Source organism: Rhamphochromis sp. 'chilingali' (genome assembly GCF_963969265.1).
Source record: "Rhamphochromis sp. 'chilingali' genome assembly, chromosome: 7".
In the NCBI taxonomy this organism is placed as follows: Eukaryota; Metazoa; Chordata; class Actinopteri; order Cichliformes; family Cichlidae; genus Rhamphochromis; species Rhamphochromis sp. 'chilingali'.
In genome coordinates, this window is record NC_137934.1 from 8,295,000 (window position 1) to 8,314,957 (window position 19,958).

General features: G+C 40.4%; 1 protein-coding gene across 3 annotated transcripts in view; it reads left to right on the forward strand.

Annotated features, from left to right (window-relative positions):
- Positions 1–19,254, forward strand: part of pdzrn4 (PDZ domain containing ring finger 4) — a 44,115-nt gene extending 24,861 nt beyond the window's left edge. For all 3 annotated transcript variants that reach the window (XM_080886951.1, XM_080886952.1, XM_080886953.1), the window contains 8 exons: positions 1,910–2,175; positions 2,959–3,061; positions 10,017–10,115; positions 11,646–11,708; positions 14,495–14,596; positions 14,784–14,891; positions 16,405–17,463; positions 17,555–19,254. In XM_080886951.1, coding sequence (XP_080743077.1) covers positions 1,910–2,175; positions 2,959–3,061; positions 10,017–10,115; positions 11,646–11,708; positions 14,495–14,596; positions 14,784–14,891; positions 16,405–17,463; positions 17,555–18,127 — 2,373 coding nt within the window. In that variant the 3' untranslated portion in view covers positions 18,128–19,254. The remainder of the gene's footprint in view (positions 1–1,909; positions 2,176–2,958; positions 3,062–10,016; positions 10,116–11,645; positions 11,709–14,494; positions 14,597–14,783; positions 14,892–16,404; positions 17,464–17,554) is intronic.
- The last annotated feature ends 704 nt before the right edge of the window (positions 19,255–19,958 follow it).

Sequence of the window (19,958 nt, forward strand, 5' to 3'; positions counted from 1 at the left end):
ATGGAATCTGCACGCCTATATATATGTCTTAATACACCTAGTGCTTATGGATGCACTGCTCCCATATATGTTTATTCACACCCCCACACACATACAGATAGAAAGGTAGATGCTGTGACTTAATTAAATTCACAAGTTAAAAACGCATCAACAGCAGGGAGCTGCAAACACGCAAGAAAAAGAAATACATAAATTTACTTTGTGACTCAGAAAATGTCTCCACAGTCCACATCTTAATTGTCTCAAAGCTTTAAAACATTTTTCGAACTTGTCTGCATCTCTTTATCTCCTCATTTGTGGCTTAATTATCCCAAAAGCCATAGATTTAATGCATATGATCTTCAAAATGCGCAATTCACAAGCACTTGCAGACAAACACACATGCACGTAAAACCTACACGTTCTGAGTCATTATCCCCGGTCTTTGTCACATCTGCTGGCTATTAATCTCGCCCATTTACCTCCTCAATAGTCAGGTTGAATAGAGGAACAACAGCAGGTAAACACGCCGGCAGGTGTACCCGAACAAACAGTTTCGGCCTTACAGAGCATTCCTACTGATTGGAGATTAATGTGCCCATCTGGACCTCATTAGAACTTAAATATGTGATGAAACTTTCTCGACACGTTCTTTAGGATGAGCATAAACAGAGTAAACTGGGACTTTTCAGTTACAGGTTTTGATTTCAAAGGTGTAGTTGCCAGGATTTGGTGTGTAATGATGAACTTGTGTTAGTCCTAAAAACAGCAACAAATGTCACATATGAGTGCAACATAATAGCAAAAACCAGTTGTACAAAACACAGATTTTGCTGCTAATGAGCACTTCCCAGAGGGTCGGTTGTTTGACCAATGCTAAATGTCAGCACAGGTCAAAATTCTGTAGGTCAATTCTGTAAAAGTGTTAAGGTGACATTGAGCTCATTAAAGAAATAGGTACATAAGAATATACAGAAACTGTAGTGACTTGACTGGATCAACTGGAGGACCATACGTTGTTTCTGTGTTTCATTTATTTAGGCTTATAACAATTCTCCAGATCCACAGATTGGTTCATGCTTTGGTTTATCTTTAAAGGAGATCTTTACACTGTTTACACTCCAAGTTAAAGCACAAACATGTCCACCCATAGGGTAGGAATCACGACACTTTGGTAATGAATTTTTACCAGCATATCTGTTCTCAGTTGCTTCTCCTGTGGCTCAACATTTTCTGATCTTGCGATTTAAGTAAGTGCTACTTGCTAAAACTGGTGCTCCCAGTGGGGTGAAGTCTACTCACTCCACTTTGCTCATTTCCCTAAATCATTATTATTATTCTGCATCTGCATCTAATGGGCCTAATGGTTGGGATTCAGAGTAAATAATGCATCTGAGTTAGACTGATTTGCAGAAGAACATGAGGCAAAACTGCTCATTAAAGCATGCTTAGGGAGTATTCTCAAAAGCATTCTCTGTATTTTCTAGTACAGTCTCTGTGGATTTACTACCAGTTGAAAGGTTAGCACATTTTTGAATAACTGGTCAACAGTTAAAATGTTTGAACCTGCTGGGAAAAGTGTGCTGCGTTGTTAAAACAAAACAAAACAGGAGAGTGCTATATGTAAGGTGCTCTCGGCATCAAGAATTACAGGCAAAGTGCCCTTTATAAAAGCACTTAACTAATGTGGTAGTTGCTTCATTGGAAGCTATTAGTGCTTAACTGTGGAGAGTTATAGCTGTACTGAGATTTCCAGGTGTGAATGTGGAACCAGTTGCTCCTGAAAAGAGCGTGGATGGCTGTCAGATGCATCCTGGATTAACAAAAAAACACTGGGATCTTAAATACAAGGCTTGTTTCCTTTGCTTTCTCACAGTGACACATTGCAAGACTCACTTCCTGAAACTATTTGCTTTCTGTTTCCCCCCAGGTAAATGGTTTGGCCAAGGTCGAACATGATGAAGCAGTGGTGGAGGCCATCAGGCGAGACCCTATCGTTGTCCAGGTTCTCCGACGTACCCCCACCAGAGCCGCGGCGGCTGTCGTACAAAACGGCACCAGCTCGCCGCAGGACGTGTGTGTGGTCGATGTGTGCACGCAAACAGACATCACCTTTGAACATATTATGGCACTGGCCAAGCTTCGGCCTGCTACCCCACCAGTCCCTGACATTTGTCCCTTCCTGCTGTCTGACAGGTGAGGGCAAGCATTTACGTAAAGGTAAATGAGTGTTAATGTTACACAGGATGGAGATCCTTCCTCTAAATGTTTTTAACCACAACTAGGGAATTATACTCTTCCTGGCCCAAATGAATCTGAAGCTTACCGGAGGTTTCAACGCCGTTTTCTTTCATTTCCTAGTAGCTATTAAGCAGCCGTATCATGGTTTGGAAACCCCCTGGAACGCTAAGTACTCTGATATCATTATGCAGAGCCAAACCCGCATGTAATAATTGCTTCGGTGTGCTACATCCATTTTCTGTAATGGGACCTTTTGCTGGGCGATTAAAAGCCAATGGGCTGATAGAGCAGGCATTTTGATGCTACATCCATTCTGTGGCTGTTTACAGGGCTTGGCTTGGCAACAAATGAAATCACTTTGTCCCATAAAACTACGAATATGCTAGTCGTGGTCAGTGATTACAGAGAGGCTGTTACATTGTGACAATTTTGCAGAGGTCATGGCTTTATGAGGGCAATAGTTGATTACCAAATTGCTTGTTTGGAGTTTTGTGGTGAAATGAGAATCATTATTAAGAAATGTGATATAAAATAATAACTTACAATAGCTGGCAACATAGCTGTCCTTTATATGAAATTATACAGCCCTTGTGTGGTGTCTGCAATATTGCTACATGGATTTGAACAACGTCTGTCTATTTAATGATCTGACTAAACTGAAATAAACTGCCATGAAGCAAAGAGATAACCAGCACATATTTTAATGATCTTTAACATTCTACTTTTTCTTCTTTCTAGCTGTCACTCAATCCACACTATGGAACATGAGTTTTATGAATGTCCAGAGTACCTGTCTAACACCACAGCAGATGTGGAGAGGATCGTAGAGTATGAGTATGAGGTACAGTCTTGCATCATCTTCTCAGTGATCACTCTTAAGAGTATGTGTTACATTTTTTCTAACCAGCCACCGTTAGGGACCTCTTCCTCGCACCTCGCATACACAAACGTCTTTGCTAAAAGAAAACAAAATCACCTTTTTGTTTGAACCTACACCAAATTTACAAATGAAAAGAACTTAGTGGAACAATAAGATAAAGAAAACCTTGCATCCTTTAGACAAACAAACATGGGGATAATATATGCTATGAAATGATCTGGATGGACAACCTATAATGAGATAATCTGGCAGCTAGCTAGGCTAGACTGTTTAGGTTAGGTTTTAATTTTACGCTACAATTCTAGGAGTCCATAGCACTAGCAATAACACAGCCCTAACATTTGCTTTTACAAGATCAAATTTCCATTATGAGTGTTTGTGTACAACACTGAATTCAGTTATAACAAAATGAAAGCAGTTGCCACCTTGCAGTGCAATAAAGTAATTGTTTAACTTAATAGCAAAAACTGTAGCAAAGTTGACAAAATTAGCTTAAAAAAAACTGCTGTGAACTCAGACATGTAGATTTATTTACACAAGTGGCCAATCCTGCTATACAAGTACACATGTACTTCTTCCATAGGAATTAGGTGGGTAAGTAAGCCAGGTTCTTTACTACTACAGACCTCTGAAACAATGCACTTTAAACATATGATATCAAAGTGGTAATGATTTGGGTTTGTTTTGCAGCCACAGGACATGGGCACTTTGCTGTCATTGAGTTGACCATGAACTACACTGTATGCCAAAATATTCTTATTCTGGAATCAAATGTGAGGCTGTCTGTCTAAAACTTGGTACTGCAACAGGGCAATAATCCCAACAGCAGACCTACGAGAGAATAGCTGAAAAAGAAATGAATCAAGGTGTTGCAATGGCTCCGTCCAGAGATCAACCTGACTGAAATACTGTGTATGGACCTTACAGAACAGTGCATAAACACGTCTGCAAACCTTAATGAACCGAAGCAGTGCTATAAAGAATAGTGGGCCAGAGTTCCTCCACAACAAAGTGAAAGACTGATAAAATCAGACAGAAAATGATTACTTCAAGATATTTCTGGTTCTACAAGCTCTTGGATTATTGGGTTGTCCTTAGTTTTTTACAGTAATGCAGAGAGTCCTGTGAAACCTTTTCACATAACGGCACATATTTCTGCATTCTTAAAGTTTTCTCCTGGCACCAGCAGTTTAAAATTCATAAATTAAAATACCAAAATCTGATATTTGATCACGACCAATGGCATTTCCAGTTTACATCCTTTGCTTTCTGCTATTTCTTTCTTGTTTCTGCAACTGACTTTCCAATAAAAGTCCTTCAGTACGCATCAAAACTCTATCTGTACCTAAAGACAGACATTGCACAATACCTGTGGAATAAAAACCTCATTTAGCTAATGATGTTATTTTAATAAGAACAGATAAAACTTATTTTCCATTGATGTAGGAGAACAGAGGACACCATGAGTCAGTTATACACAATCTAAGAGGATAATACAAGGTTGGTCAAGATGTACGATGCTCACAAATCTAACAATACAAGAAAAATTGCAGACTGCAGTAATAGAAGAAAATTGGCCACCCCTTGTCAAAGCAGCATCTGCTCTTTAGATTGTTTTGTATAGCATAGCAAAGTCCCTGGATTTAGTGCGGAAGGCCATTCTTCATATAATTGTACAAAAAGAAAATCCCTCTCTGAAAAGCCTCCCAGTTGAATTACCTGTATGTTTTATTCACAGGCAGTTAGTTTCCCTTTTATCACGAACTGTCTGTCAGAAATATTTGTGCGCCTTTTCAGTCAGTCACTTCAAGCTGAATAGAAATTGTGAATAGAGCAAGCACTCATTGTTTCAGTGAGAGGGAAAAAAACTTGTAGATGAAATCTGTGGCATTTTAATTAAAGTGGCTAATCATTTCAAACAGCATCTGTTGTATATCATAACAAGAGTCTTTAGCCGTGAAATTCAAGGCAAGTTCTTTGCTAATGCCAGAATGTTAACATGTTCACAGTATATACACAGCTATGCAATATTTAGCATGTCAATTATAATTCTAGCTTCTTATGACTGCCTAACTAGCTATTAGCTGAAGCTGAAGGGAATTTCAATTGTGAGGTCATTGTTTTAGACCAGTAATTAACTTGTTAAAGTTAGGTGTCAGGGGACCACTTAAAATACACTAATCATTCATCACGTTTAGCTGACAAGGCATTTAACAAACAAGCACAAATGTGGTGCTGCCTTATAGGTGCTATTGTAAACGTGACGGGATCATCATTAAGATGTGTTCTCTGGGCACCAATAATGACAAACCACAGCTGTGCATATTCCAAGGCAATGCGTCCCAGATCAGGACCATGTGTATTGAGCAAGGTTTTGTTAGCAAACTGCTAAAAGAATTTATCACAACCCACTTCGGTATGTACACCTGTTTAACTGCTTGTTAATGCTAATATCTAAATAGCTCATCAAATGACAGCAACTTGATGCATTTAGGCATGAAGACAAAGCCAACATGACTACTGCAGCTAAAGTTCAAACCGAGCAAGAAAGGAGAAAGAAAGATGATTTAAGTGACTTTGAACATGGCATGGTTGGTGATACCAGACAGGCTGGACTGAGTATGAAACTGCTGATCTACTGAGATTTTTCTGCACAATCATCTCTGGGTTTATAAAGAATGTTCTGAAAAAGAAAAAATCAATTCAGCGGCTTATCTTATCTTATCTTAATCAGACTGCTTATAGCTGATAGGAAAGCAGTAGGAACTCAAATAACAGTATCTCTGAATGCGCAACACATTCACCCTTGAAGTAGATGGGCTACTTCAAGGGTTCCATTTACCATTTACCATTTACAGCAGTAAAAACCAACACTGGGTGCCATTCCTGTCAGCTGACAACAGAAAACTGAAGCTATAATTCACACGGGTTCACCAAAATTCAATTTCTTCTATGAAAATGAAACAGGATCAGAATTTGGCATCAGATTTGTCATGAATCCATACTGCCTTGTTTTGGCCCTAACTATACATTGTTTAAAGCCACAGCCTATCTAAGTATTGCTACTGACTCTGTCCATTCACAGTTTACCGGCAGTATCTTCTGTTGGCTGCTTGCAGCAAGGTAGTGTGCCATGTCACAAAGATTAAATGATCTCAAACTGGTTTCTTGAACATAACAATGTACTCAATTGGCCTCCACATTCACCACATTTAAATCCAATAGAGCACCTCTGGGATGTGGTGGAGCAGGAGATTCACATTATGGATGTTCAGCTGACTAATCTGCAGCAGTTGTTTGCATATATATACTATCGTGCCAGTATGGACCAAGTATCTGAAGAAGAATTAAAAAAGTTCTCAAGGCAAAATGGGGTCCAACCTGATACTTGGTGTGCCTAATAAAGTGCCCATTGAGTGTATATCGTTTGGTTGAGTGGATGATTTATGCTTATTGTTCTTAAATTTGCTAATCTCTAAGTTTCTTTTTCCTTCTTACTAAAATCTTGTGATTAAAAGAGCACATTTACCACGTGCACTTGCAAGTGTCTCCATTGTGACAGATGAACCGTACCAATCAGCCAGTAGACCTCAATATCATGCCAGGTGACAGTGATGGGTGATATTTGCTACTCCCGAGGTGCCTTCGCTGGTTTAATAGGCACTTCCTGGTTCAGTGAACTGCATTGTGGGTCATTAGGGTATTGTCTGCTGCCAGCTGTGGTCTTACCTTTACAGTCGTCTGGATAAAAGATTCTCCTGTGTGGGTCTGGGGAAGGTTGAGGAGCGGAGGGCTTGTGTGTGGTAATAGCAGTAGTATCAGAACAAGGTCAGCACACACATCTATGCACAAGCACACACATCAAATCAGCTGTCTACACTTTCCTCTGTCCATTCATGTGTATCTAACTGAAACATGAATTGCTTTCCTGTTGGATGAAACAGAATAGGGCTGCAATTCCCAGGAACATTACTTCTGACTGACAGGTTTAGCTTCACTTCAGTTTGATCGTACACATGGGTACCCCTGCAGTCATAATACCCTGCCAAATGTACCATACCACAATATCGTCAAGTAGCAACAGACTTTCAAAGTAGTTTTTATGTGGATGCTTTGATTACTATTCTAAAAGATAAAGTTCACAGTTGAATAGCAAGCCATTGCAGTTAGGGTACCCAGTACCATGCGGGTATGGAAATGGGTATTTTCTTCAGACACATCTTTTATATCCACCTACCAGGCAAAGTAATATTGAGGAACAACGGATTTTAATGAAGACTCAGTGTGATCACTAGGTTGCATAGTGTGGTTAATAAAGTGGCAGCTGCCTGCCAGACAGCATTCAGTTATCTGTTTGCCAAATTAATCCTGTTCTAATGTCGTAATTATGGACTGTCAACAGGTGTCAAACTTCAAATGCTGAATTTTTAATCTTCCAAACCAAGATTGAAGCAAATACTGGTATGCAAACAGATGTGCAAGAACAAAGGGTCCTATTGAGCGCTGGGTTGTGGAAGTATAAAGCAAAATGAAAAAAATGCAAAAAGGCCTAGTACCACTTTCTCTGGATCAAAATGAAACAAATTTGAAAGAATTGAGAAAAAACAAACGTACGATGAAACTGCAATATTTCTGCAGTTATTTCGAGCTGTAACTAAACTCTCTGCAGCAGGTACATTTCTGTGTTTCAAAACCCACAGCCCCAAATTTATAGCTTGGTTTTTGGACACTCTGCCCCTAACAAACAGTATTTCCTTATAAAGCTGGTAAAGACTACTACTACTACAGTCACATCCGCTTAATTCCCTAATGCTTAATCAGTTGAATTCAACTAAGCTGAAATATCTCTAACATAACTAACAGTTAAAAGCTGAAAAGCTCAGTGAAGCTGAAGCAAAATGTGAACACTAAGCCTGAAAAACAAGTAAAATACAGAATGAACAAATGTACTATTACCTATTTACCGCAATAAATGGCAATCAGTGGGAAGCCTGTCATTTAAAACCATCCACAATCTTTTTCGGATTGACTGAATTATGATCAATATAAATTCAAAGACCGCTACTTCGAAACAGCTAAAGCTGAAAGGATATCATCAGCATCATCATCAGCCACAATGAGGACACAATGAGGCAGTGAACATTACACTTGGCAGCTATTTCTTTTAAAATGAAACATGAAGTAACAGTTAAGTGCATATAAAAGTGAAATGTTACTACCAGATGTTTAATGTGGTAATAAAATGCCACCCATTGTCAATGTGTCGTTATTTCTCCCATATATTTGTAACATGTGGTAAATGTGATCCTCCCTATTTAGGCTGGGAAACCACATCAGTTGTCATATGCATTGCAAGCCGGATGAAATGACTTTTTAAGTCATTGCTGTGCCATGCTCCAAACTCAGCGGCACAGATTATGATCCAATCATCACTAATCAAATCACTTCATAGCTTTAGCACCCGTGGATCCAGGCATCCAGTAATCCACTGAAACCTGGCGAACCACCCAATGTGCACTGACGTTAGGCATTAGTGCTGCCTGATCTCACTGCATGCAGTTGTTATTTCACTGCCAGGGGCTGTACAAATCAACCAGTGTACTAAACTGCTGAGGAGTGTGGCTTGTCAAAACCAGCACATGGTGTTGCAATATTGTAAACTCCTTTGCACGCCCCACCCAACCTCTGAAGGTCAGGGCTGCTTCCACAGGGGGATAACATGCCAAAGAAATTAATTTCTTCCCCCTGTCAATCTTTGCCATCGTTGCTTCCCATGACAGAAAAAAAGGGGGCTGGGGATTTTTAATTCTTGCCCCCTATGAACACCACACCCACCCTCAGCGTCTTTATACCCCACAATCTATCCCACACAATCCATCCCCCACCCCGCCTTTCATATCACAGCAGTGAAATGAATTTGGCACTGAGGGGTTAATAAAGATTACCGTTGGAGTTATCTTATGCATTACATTTAGACACAGCTGAGATCAAAAGGAACCAGTTGTGAGTCAGGCTAAATTGAGAGAAAATTCCAGTGGGAGGGTATCAGTGAATGAAATGGCATCAAAACAGCCATCAAAGATCTGCACAGTATGCTGCCACATGTTCGGTTTACGTTTGACAGACTTTCATGTTATTGATTGACAGATCGCTTGACAGGGCTCCATTTGAGCCTATATCTATATATATGATGTCATGCGATACTTGGACTATATAAATTATTGTGCTGTATGTGTTTCTGCTTGCTTATCGTGTTTGGTGATCACTGCAGTTATATGTCTCTTTAAAGCAATACCCGGTAAAACAACGTGGAACTGAAAAACCTGCTCGGCCTGTAGATTCTCAATGCTGAAAATACCCAAATTCAAAAGGCTTCCTTACAAATCTTCTGCTGATTAAAAATTCTGTTATCAGTACGACTGACTAGCACCCTGCTAATCTGGCAACAAGCTGCAAAGACTGATAGGTTTTTGTACACGATAACACAATGACTGACTGCACTATAAGTCTTTACTCAGAAAGTATATAAAGTCAAGTAAGAAAGAAAGTTTTCAACGGACTCTGAAGAATGTGCAGTCTCGTGAAAAACTGCCTTGTGGAATCACCTTTACCTGCAATAACTTGAAGGTCTTGATTCTCTTCTGTTTTTAAGCCATTCTGTTGAAGATTTGCAGGTGTTGTAGTAGTAATCATTGTCCTGTTGCATGACCCAGTTTGGGCCAAGCATTAGCTGTCAGACAGAGGACCTCACTCTAGAATACTCTGGTATACAGAGGAGTTTGTAGCTGACTCAATGACTGCAGTCTGTGTCCAGATCCCGCGGCTGCAAAACAATACCTTTCTTTTGAGTAAAATGGTCCCGATCAAAGAGTCCTTACTGTTTTTCTTTTTATGTGTGTGCGTGTTTCTGCAACAGGAAGTGGAGCTATGCAGGCAGAACAGCCAAGAAAAGCTGGGCCTGACACTGTGCTACAGGACTGATGATGAGGAGGACACTGGGATCTATGTGAGCCAGGTGGGGACAGAAACAACACTTCTCATAGAAAACTGTCCTGCAGTGAAGCCCTTAAAAATAAAAAATGATTAAATTCAATAAGAGACAAAGCTGCCTGATCACGTAATAAACCGGGGCCCCATGATCAGCTTTGTTTGGAGTGATAAAAAGTCAAAGAAAGGATGAAATCACAGAAGAATTCTTGTTTTTACATACGAAAGCAGAGCACATGTTTGCTAGTCAAATATAAACTCAGAATAAGACATGCATGAACAAAAAAGGAAGTCAGCTTTGAAATGTGATTCCCTTCCTGACTTTCTCATTCCCTCCTCTTAAACAAGTTTGAATTGAAGGTTTTAATAAGCTCTGAGCGACAACCCCCAACACACAATATATTAAATGGCACATTTAGTGGAATCCACCATCTGAATGCCAAACGCACAAATGAAAGAAGAAATGCATTACGGATGTTCTTTTTTTTTTATTCAAATGATTTGCGCTGCTTCCTGTTGAAAAAAACCCCTTAAATAACACAAAATGAAAACAAATTATTACATTTTTCCATGACAGAGCTGAATGAATGATAGAATTATAGGGGCTGTGAAAGGAATTCAATAATGTTCAATGTTTAGTTTGACTGCAGGTGCAATTTCAATCCCATTATGAACACAAAAGGCAAGGCTGGGAAAAGTAAGAGCTACAGTGAGGATTAGCTCAGCAACATAAGGAGATAAATGGCAGAAACACAAAGACATGCAGTGTGGTTAGCTCATTTTCAGTCTTTTCAGAAATAATTTCATACACACTGTAACTCTGCGAGATGTCACTTATTCCTCCGGTTTTTCACCTGTTAGTTTTCGAAAAGCATGAAAAGGAGAAAAAAAGGGAAAGAAAAAAAGCGCAGGCACCTGCTGAACCTCGGCAGATTGTGACGGCTCCAACCGGCATAACAGATCTATTTTTATACATTTGATAGAAGGATAGAAATGCTAATTCCCAGTATTATAATGCATGCGGTATTGGTGTAACTTCCAGAAAGGCATGCTTTTTTTTCTTCAACCCCACTCCACCAAGTTTCGCTTTTTCTGCATATCGCTAAATCTCTTGATCTTCAATGCAAGAACAACAAAGTTTATGAAGTAGTTGTTGAGGGCTTTGGGTGGTGCCGTAGCTTATATGCATATCCACTGAGATGCATTTTGAAAAATATGCACTGCTGCGTCATTCTGCTAAACACAACGATGTTTATGCCACAAACACATGTTTTTAGTTTCTTCTTTCCCTTCTTTCTCTCATTGCTTTTATTCACTGCTTCGTATGTATCTCCATTTCCTTTACATGACACAAGTACCTGAGAAAATCAACCTGCATCATATCAAAAATAGGAGGCAAGAAAAATGAGTGTCATTTCTATATCAAAAAACAGACTTTTCTCCAAACATGACATAAAAGAGCGGCGGTGCAAGTGTGGTGCATCGCTGCTGTCTTTTCGAGATACAGAGCTGCGTGGTGATTGGCTGTCAGCATTGATTTTCAACTTCTTTTGTGCAGGTTGAGCCGAACAGCATAGCGGCAAAAGACGGGCGCATAAAGGAAGGAGATCGTATTCTGCAGGTGGGTATTTTCATGTCAGTGCCCGAAGTACATGAACAGCAGGTTATGTTATGAACTGACTCTGTGTCTGTGCGCAAGTATTCTTCACAGTCACATCACTGGCAGCATGTGATCTTGTACAACTGAACAAGACAAAAAAAAAAGAAAAGAAAACAGCAATACTCTGTTTTTCTATGTTTAATCTGGACGTCCGCCAGCTTGTTTTCGAGGCGGTCCTTTTTACAGAATATCCAAGCGGCTGGTGTCTCCAGTCTTGGAAAGCTTATGTATTTTTAATCACCTCGTTTTACCAGGGAAATTAAAGTCCTTAGCTGCAGTTACACCAGGCATTACATCAATTCTAGGATCGCTGTCTTTCTCTGGCAATTTCTCACTGTTCCTCGTTATGCAGAAACAGCCATGGGGTCACAGTGCGTACAGTGTAAAGATGGCACAATTAGCTGTGTATAGACGAGACGGGCTGTCAGCACTTTATTTATTAACGGTGAGAAATGTCAGTATTTTCAGTAAATTGTTGTGAGGCCTAAGGGGTTTTAAACAACAAAACATGTGCAGTTCTTTACCTTCAATTCAATGTTATATATATAGCGCCACATCACAACATCAGACTGAGTTAAGGTACTTTATATTGACTGCACAAAATAAAAATAAAAAGCTGAGAAAACCCTACAATCATGTGACCTTCTATGACCAAGTGATTTGGCGGCAGTGGGAAAGAAAAACTTTTTTAACAAGAAGAAAACTCCAGCAGAACCAGGCTCAGGGAGGTGTGGCCATCTGCCACGACCAATTGGGAATGATCAGATGAAAACAGGACAAGACAAGACATGCTATGGAAGAGAGCCAGATATGAATAATAACTAATTACTATTTGATATTACATTTAAATGTCTTAAATAATTTTCCTACTGGTATGCAGGATAAACAGTGAAAGGGCTTGCAGGTGTGTGTGACCAAGGTCCCTCGTTGGGTCTTACGCTGAGCTGCTTGATGGATTTTATGTTTTTATTTTTTGATCTACAGCCTGTTATTTTGCATTTTCTTATATTCATACACATGTTCAGATAAAATATGAATTAATATGTCAGTGCATATCAGTAAGTGCATGTATTTCTACATTTATTTAAATACCCTCATAGTACTCATGCAACTAATTCACTGTAAATGTAAATGCTTTCTGCTTCATTGGCTTGCACCAATATGTTGCTGGGCTGTTTAAGCCTCTAGAGACGCACAGTCTGTGAGGTGTGCTGCTGGCTTATAGAACTGTTTGCCTCTGGCCTTTAAGTTCTTTAGAAGACAATTAAAAAATGAGGCTTCAAAGCAATCACTTATCTTTAGATTTTACTGTGTCTCAGGAACTCACAGTGATTCAGAGGGATAAAAACTCAAGAGTTCTCAAAGCATCTATCTTAAACACTTAACGCAGACTTAATATTATTTTTTTAGCATGTTACAGAACTGATCTCTTTCTGACGCAAAATCAGATCATTTCAATCTAACAATCACAACTTTGTTGTTTTTTAATATGTCTTTACCTGCACCTTTTTCTCCCTCCCAACATCCCATCCTCTGCTTCTTTTAAGCGTGTCTCAGTATAATCCTTCACATTTCGGTTTCTGTTGTTGTCTCCCCCAAAACACCAACACGTTTTTTGTATGAATTTCCTTTGATTTTTGTTTTTAATTCCATGTGTTGAATTTACCTTCTATTATTGTTGTTTCTTCTATTTCTTGTTTCTTTATTTCGTTCTTTGTGTTTTCTGAGCTTTTACAGTATTTTCTATTTGCTACTGTTTTCACAAGTTGCAATTGCATTTGACCTCTCTGGGCCCCCGTACTTCTGGACTTTTATTGGGACAGTATCTCACCGCAACCTTACGACATACCTTGCCTCTATCACTTTACCAAACTCTCTGATGGCAGTTTTTGCCTTTTCTTTGGCAGTGGCTTAAACAGTCCTAAAGAGTGGTTGTGGTTTGCACCACAAAACAAAGTGACCCACACTGTTCCTTTTTTTTTTTTATAACAAGTGGAAAATGACAGGTGGATCGTGTTACAGCCAGCAAGTGCAGTGTTAGATCCCACCACAGCAGCCTGGATCTCATTTTTCTGGTGGACACCCTGAATGTGTAGCCTATGACATTCACACAAAGGAGTTATTTATTCATATTGCATAAATCAGATAAGTCGTCTTATTATTGATGACCTCGGTAAGCAACATCTCAACTTGCTTCTAGTCTGAACAACAATATACCAACATTACTCCTCCTCCATATTTATTGCATTCAGCACTCCATTCTCTCTACACTGTTTCTGTTTCCCGGTACTATGAATGATTGTGGGGAGCAAGGCCTGCTGTACTCCTGGCCCTATTATCTTCTTCTGACAGGCCCATTACTCTAGTGAGGAAAAGATGAACGCCACCTGTCAAAGAACAGTTAATTGTATGTCTGGATGGTTTGGTGAGAGTAGACTCTTGTGAGGTCGGACTATGCACTCTCGAGTGAGTGTCTTTGCTATGAGTGCAACAGCGAAGACGTGGAGAGTGCCAAGAAAGAAATGTATTAAAAAAAGAGAGGAGGAATGGAGGAAGAAAAGGGTATAAAGGGGGATAAAGATCAAAAGACAGTGTGGTCAAGGTGGCTTGCTAAAACATTTGAATTCATTTTATTTGTGGTAGGTATATGGAGAAAAAGCATTTAATTTCTTTTGTAAGATATGCAGACTGTTGTGTATCAGTTCTTTCTCACTGACAGAACCATCTATTCTCATCTTGATGTACAGATAAATGGCTGTGAAGTACAAGACAGAGAGAAGGCTGTTGCCCTGTTGTCAAGTGAAGAAGCAAGGAGCATCACACTACTGGTGACAAGGCCAGAAATCCAGGTAAACACACATACACACCTACGCAGCCTTCCTGCCCTATCTTGACAGCCTGTGTCATGTCAAATAAAAGCACTTGCCTCCCGTTCCATTCCTGTCAGTGTGATTGGAGTTCCTGCTGACACACAAACACTTTCATTCAAAGCCAAAGAGAAAGAGGGAGGTTTCTGACAAGATGTTGTGATTTCAGTTAGATGAGGAGGCTGGATGGCTGGACGATGAGCAACAGGAGCTCATGGAGGAGATCCTCGAGGAGAGGAGGAAGCAGAAGGAACATGGCTTTGACAGGGGAGATGAGGTAAGATGGTACGCTAAGTGAAGCAACCAACAGACAAAGTGTCCATTAAAAGTACAGTGGTGAAGAGAGACTGTTTTGGCGTTGTTCTAGGCTAAGGAGGGGAGGAGGCGCGAAGGCCCCAAGACAGACCCAGGAAATGCTGGAGTGATTAGATGTCTGGGCTGTGTTGTGTGTCTGTTTCGGTGATTTTATATTGGGGTCAAAACGAACCAGACAAACAAACACAAAAAACCCCCCACAAAAAATGTTTACTGAAAAATATCAAAAACTAAGAAATACCGGGGCAAATGGGTGGTAAATAAGCTATTAAGTAATTATACAGATTGTACTTGAAAAAGCAGCAAGTTGTATAAAGTATTAATAAAATATTTTTTTAGAAAATATGCAAATTAATTGTAATTTTGAACAAATAATAATAATGTTTTTTTCTCTATATTAATTACATAACTAATTATGCTTTGAGATGAAATATGTTTTTCTATCATCATCATTATTAATATTATTATTATTTTGCTTCTCACTGTAAATTAATGTATGTTACATATTTAGGTAGATGAGGGTTAAGCTAAGGTTTTTTAGCATGAGAACCTGTTTGACCGAGAAAGTGAGGTCTGGACGTTCTTGACTAGTTATTTTCACCACCTGCTGTACTTGACTGACCCTCAACATGTACTTTGGAAAACAATTCAGACATTGCCTTTGCTGCTGTGCCGATATTATCCTAAAACAGCAGTTTAGGTATCTGCAGGCTTTTAAATCCTTATGCACCACCTAGCTTAACTTCATGTAGTTCATTGAAACCTTGATGGTGTTAGTTTTTTTAATCTTTGTTTATGTCCAAAGATAAAGCAGCCAAGTACATGTTTATCGTGGTAGTTACGTTCTGAAAATAACCCATGATAGGTGAAATCAGCGAAGTAGCCAACTTTATTTTTTACAATTATTACAGATGTTTTAAGGCTGTAAAACCCCTCACTACACAGTTTATACACTTTTCTCAGACAGGCATGAACATTTTCACACTTTTCTCTCGTTTAAACACTCTCAAAGTTCAAACCTTTGTAGAAAAATAAGTCCAGTATTGTAGAAACCAAAAGCACCCGCGGTTGCCTTTGACGGTGCAAAACGTTTTGTCGACAGTGTTGTGTTTGTTGGGGAGAAAACTTACAAACACAGTACAACACTTCAGAGTCACACTGCTAGCGATCGAAGATTTATTTAATTTGACAAGCTAAACACATTCTGTACTGTACAGGAGACACGGCACGAGATTGATTGACAATGGTCTATTGCCAATCAGGACGCAGAACACAATGCGCTGTAAGGAAACAAACAAAAAAATAAAAGCATGCAAAACTGCACCAAAAAAATCTGCGAAACAGCAAGGCCGCGAAAAGTCAACCACGTTATAGTGACGGACCACCGTAAATCATTGACAACAAAGAATTTATGGTCTTACAAATGATTGAAACATTCATAAACTAATACAACTGTTTCTCTTTTAATACTCCAGAATCAAGCTGAAGAAGGGATGACAACAGACACAGCTACATGTTCTTCCAACAATCAAGACAGTGGGTTTGGACGCAGTACGGACAGTCCGGAGCACCAACCACTGCTGGCTAAACTCCAAAGAAGGAGCCCAGCTCATTGCCTAAGGGAGCGGTGGCGGGCAGAGCATCCCCACACCAAGCGAGGAGCTGTTGTCCCACGGGAAAACCAGAGCACGAGAACACTGTCCACAGGCCAAGGCCACGAAGGGGTAGGGAGTGTTCGCAATAGTGGAGGTGGGATCTTAGGTTTGGAGAATCGCTTCCAGCAACTCTTGGAGCTCAAGTGTCAGATCCGAAACGGGGGTGAGTGTGGGGTGTACTCAATTCGACACAGTATAGAGTGTAGCCTTACTGAACAAGGGGGAGAGGATGCCGATTGCGTAGATGACATAGGGGGAGGGGTGGAGCAGGAGTTGAGGATGCTAAACGAGGAACTGCGCAGCATTGAGCTCGAATGCCAGAGCATTATGCAGGCCCATCAGCTTCGCCAGTCCCATCAGCAGGAGCACTCACAGCCGTCGCCCTGTTCACCAGGAAGGAGCACCAAAGATGGACACAAGCGGCACAGCAGGCTGGCTGACATTCACGAACACCCAGAGAGGTTGGAAGCCGATAAGATGCGCGAGAAGGATAGCTCCAGTGCCTACAACACAGCAGAAAGTGCACGCTCAACACCACTGGGTATGGAGAGATCTCCTGACCACTCTCTGCAGAGACACATCAGCATTACCAACCAGAAAAACCTCAGACTGGCTTCTTCAACACCCTCAAGCCCTATTCCTATCCCCAAGCCCCAGGGCACATCTAGTCGTAGCAGACAAGCAGATCCAGGTCCTGTAATCTCAAGCAGCCCTGATCAGAGCAACCCTTCCAGGTCTGAGTCGGACCCTGCTCTGCCTGCAGATGATGAGAGGTGTGAGAAGAAAGGGAGGACCAGAGAGTCAAGGAGAGGGCTTCCTTACGCTTCTTCATATCACACGACCCCTTATCATGGCCAGGGAGGATCTAAGCAACTTCAGGTATAATGCATGTGAACCTGATGCTGCTGTGGCTTTGAGTAAAGCGCATATGAAGAACACCTCGTTGTTAACCCTGTTTTCTTTGTTGCAGAGCTACATGCAACTGCTACAGCAGCATTCATCCGTGGAGTATTCGCAGAGCCAGCTGAGTCTCCTCAGTGTCTGCCGAGATCCCGTGCACCGTAACGGACGCCCTGGGGAACCACGACTAGAGTGGAAGGTCAAAGTTCGAGCTGACGGGACGCGATACGTTGCCCGGAGGCCTGCTCGTGATCGCATACTGAGGGAGAGGGCGCTAAGGATCAGAGAGGAGAGGAGTGGAGGCATGACCACAGATGATGACGCCATGAGTGAGATGAAGATGGGCCGCTACTGGAGCAAAGAGGAGAGGAAGCAGCACCTGGCACGTGCCAGGGAGCAAAGAAAGAGGAGGGAGTTTATGCAAAAGAGCCGCCTGGAGTGTTTAAAGGAGGGACCACTGAGTGGAGCTGAAGGCAGGAAGGAGATCAATATCTTGGAGCTCAGTCACAAAAAGATGATGAAGAAACGAAATAAAAAGATCCTGGATAACTGGATGACTATTCAGGAGCTGATGAGCCATGGGGCCAGAGTCCCAGAGGGCTCCAAAGTCCATAATGCCTTTCTTTCTGTCACAACTGTGTAATAAAAGATATTAAGTCAGGTAGACAGCAATCGAGGAACTACTGCTTGTTTTTTCTTCTTTTTTTTAAGTGTACATTTCTGAGATTAAATCAAATACGTTAACGCCGAAGACGTCTGTAGCATTCCCAAAGCAACTCTGGAACTAACACTTTAAGAATGTTTGAATAGTTCAACAATCAATTGCAAGACCTCGGCCATACAAACTGTTTTTTACGCTGGCATTTTGGTAATGCTCCCTGCTTCTGGTAGCGCGTTGGTTCAAACAGATTCACGTAACAGACTGAGGGACCAACACATTAACCTTGTGTATACCATGTACTGTGTCTCCATTACTCTCGTTTCTTTTGTGTCATTGCACATGAAGCGACTTCACTTGCCTCGATCGAGGTGTTTGGCTGTTTTTTTTATAATGGGGGAAATACGATATTTTTCACACAGCTTTTTGTAAAGAAATTTTTACACTGAATGTCAAAGTACTGTAAGCATTTTATTCTAATTTCTTATTTATGTTTATTACCACCAAATCGTCGATGTCAGAAGTGACACTAATTGATTGTATTGTAGCCCGCAGTGAGAGAGACCTCATTACATTGCTAAAGGACTACGACTCCACATCTAAAACCACTGCTTTTATTGTGTTGATAAAGTCACTTGAGTCAGACTTGTCTGATAAGCAGCACTGAATTTAAGGCACTGAAAGACTCAATTTTGCCATCTCAAAAGCTCATTTTGTTCATGAGCTGGGAGGGCTTTTTTGATACAGCTTTACCTCAACTTACAGAACAAACTGACCTGTCAAGTATTTGAATTTTGGGGCAAAAGGAATGGCTGACCTTCAACCCTCCCTTTGAAACATAATCGCGTGAATTGTGTTAAACATGTTAAACAGACTCTTATTTATATTGTTTACTGTCGTTTGTATTTATTGTAAATTCCTTTTTATAGTCTGTCTAAAATGTTTCGGTGCAGCTAGCCTTGAAAAGGCAACACTTTTCAAGGTGCTGTCAATGAAAATGTATAATATTTGCAGCCTTTCAACTCAGTCTGCTGTTTTCACTGTAAAGTTAATTGACGAGGCCTTGAGTTCAGTATTTGTTGATGGTGATATTTGTAATAAAAGAACAATAAGAAAAAAAATCTGTAGAAAGATATTTTTTCAGTGAGTAATCACCTCCTGTTCAACTGCATATCTACCCAAATATCTAGTAAGCCAGTCACATTCTTAGTTATCCTGCAATAGGGTTAATCTGCTGGAGACTTCCCATGATGAATTGAGCATTTCTTTTTCACTCATCATTAGCACTCATTAAAAACTCACTCTCACTACTATATATTGCTATTTGTCCTATTCTCTTGTCCTGCTCTCTTCTCTTTCCCCTCACATCCACCTGGTGGTGGATGACTGCCACTCCCTGAGCCTGCTTCTGCCAGAGGTTTCTTCTTGTTTAAAGTTATTCTTTCCCACTGTTGCTTGCTTACAGCGGGTTTTCTGATCATTGAGATTCTTCCTAATACCACGTGCTACTCCTGTCAGCTAAGAAAAGTAAACTGAGGCTACAATTTATACAGATTAATTCAGATAGTAGGATGAGAATGTGAAATAAACATGAAAGCATGGATGCATCTTGCCTTGTATTTACAGCTCACAGTGGTGGTGTAATGGAAATATGATCTCGGCACTTTTAAATCCCTTTCGTACTTACTGAATATTGTTTAACTGTCACACCCAACCTGAGTGTTTTTGCTGACCATATCGATCCCTTTATGACCATATTCTGATGGTTGTTTCCAGCAGGATAACACATCACGTCAGCTCAAATTGTCTCAAACTG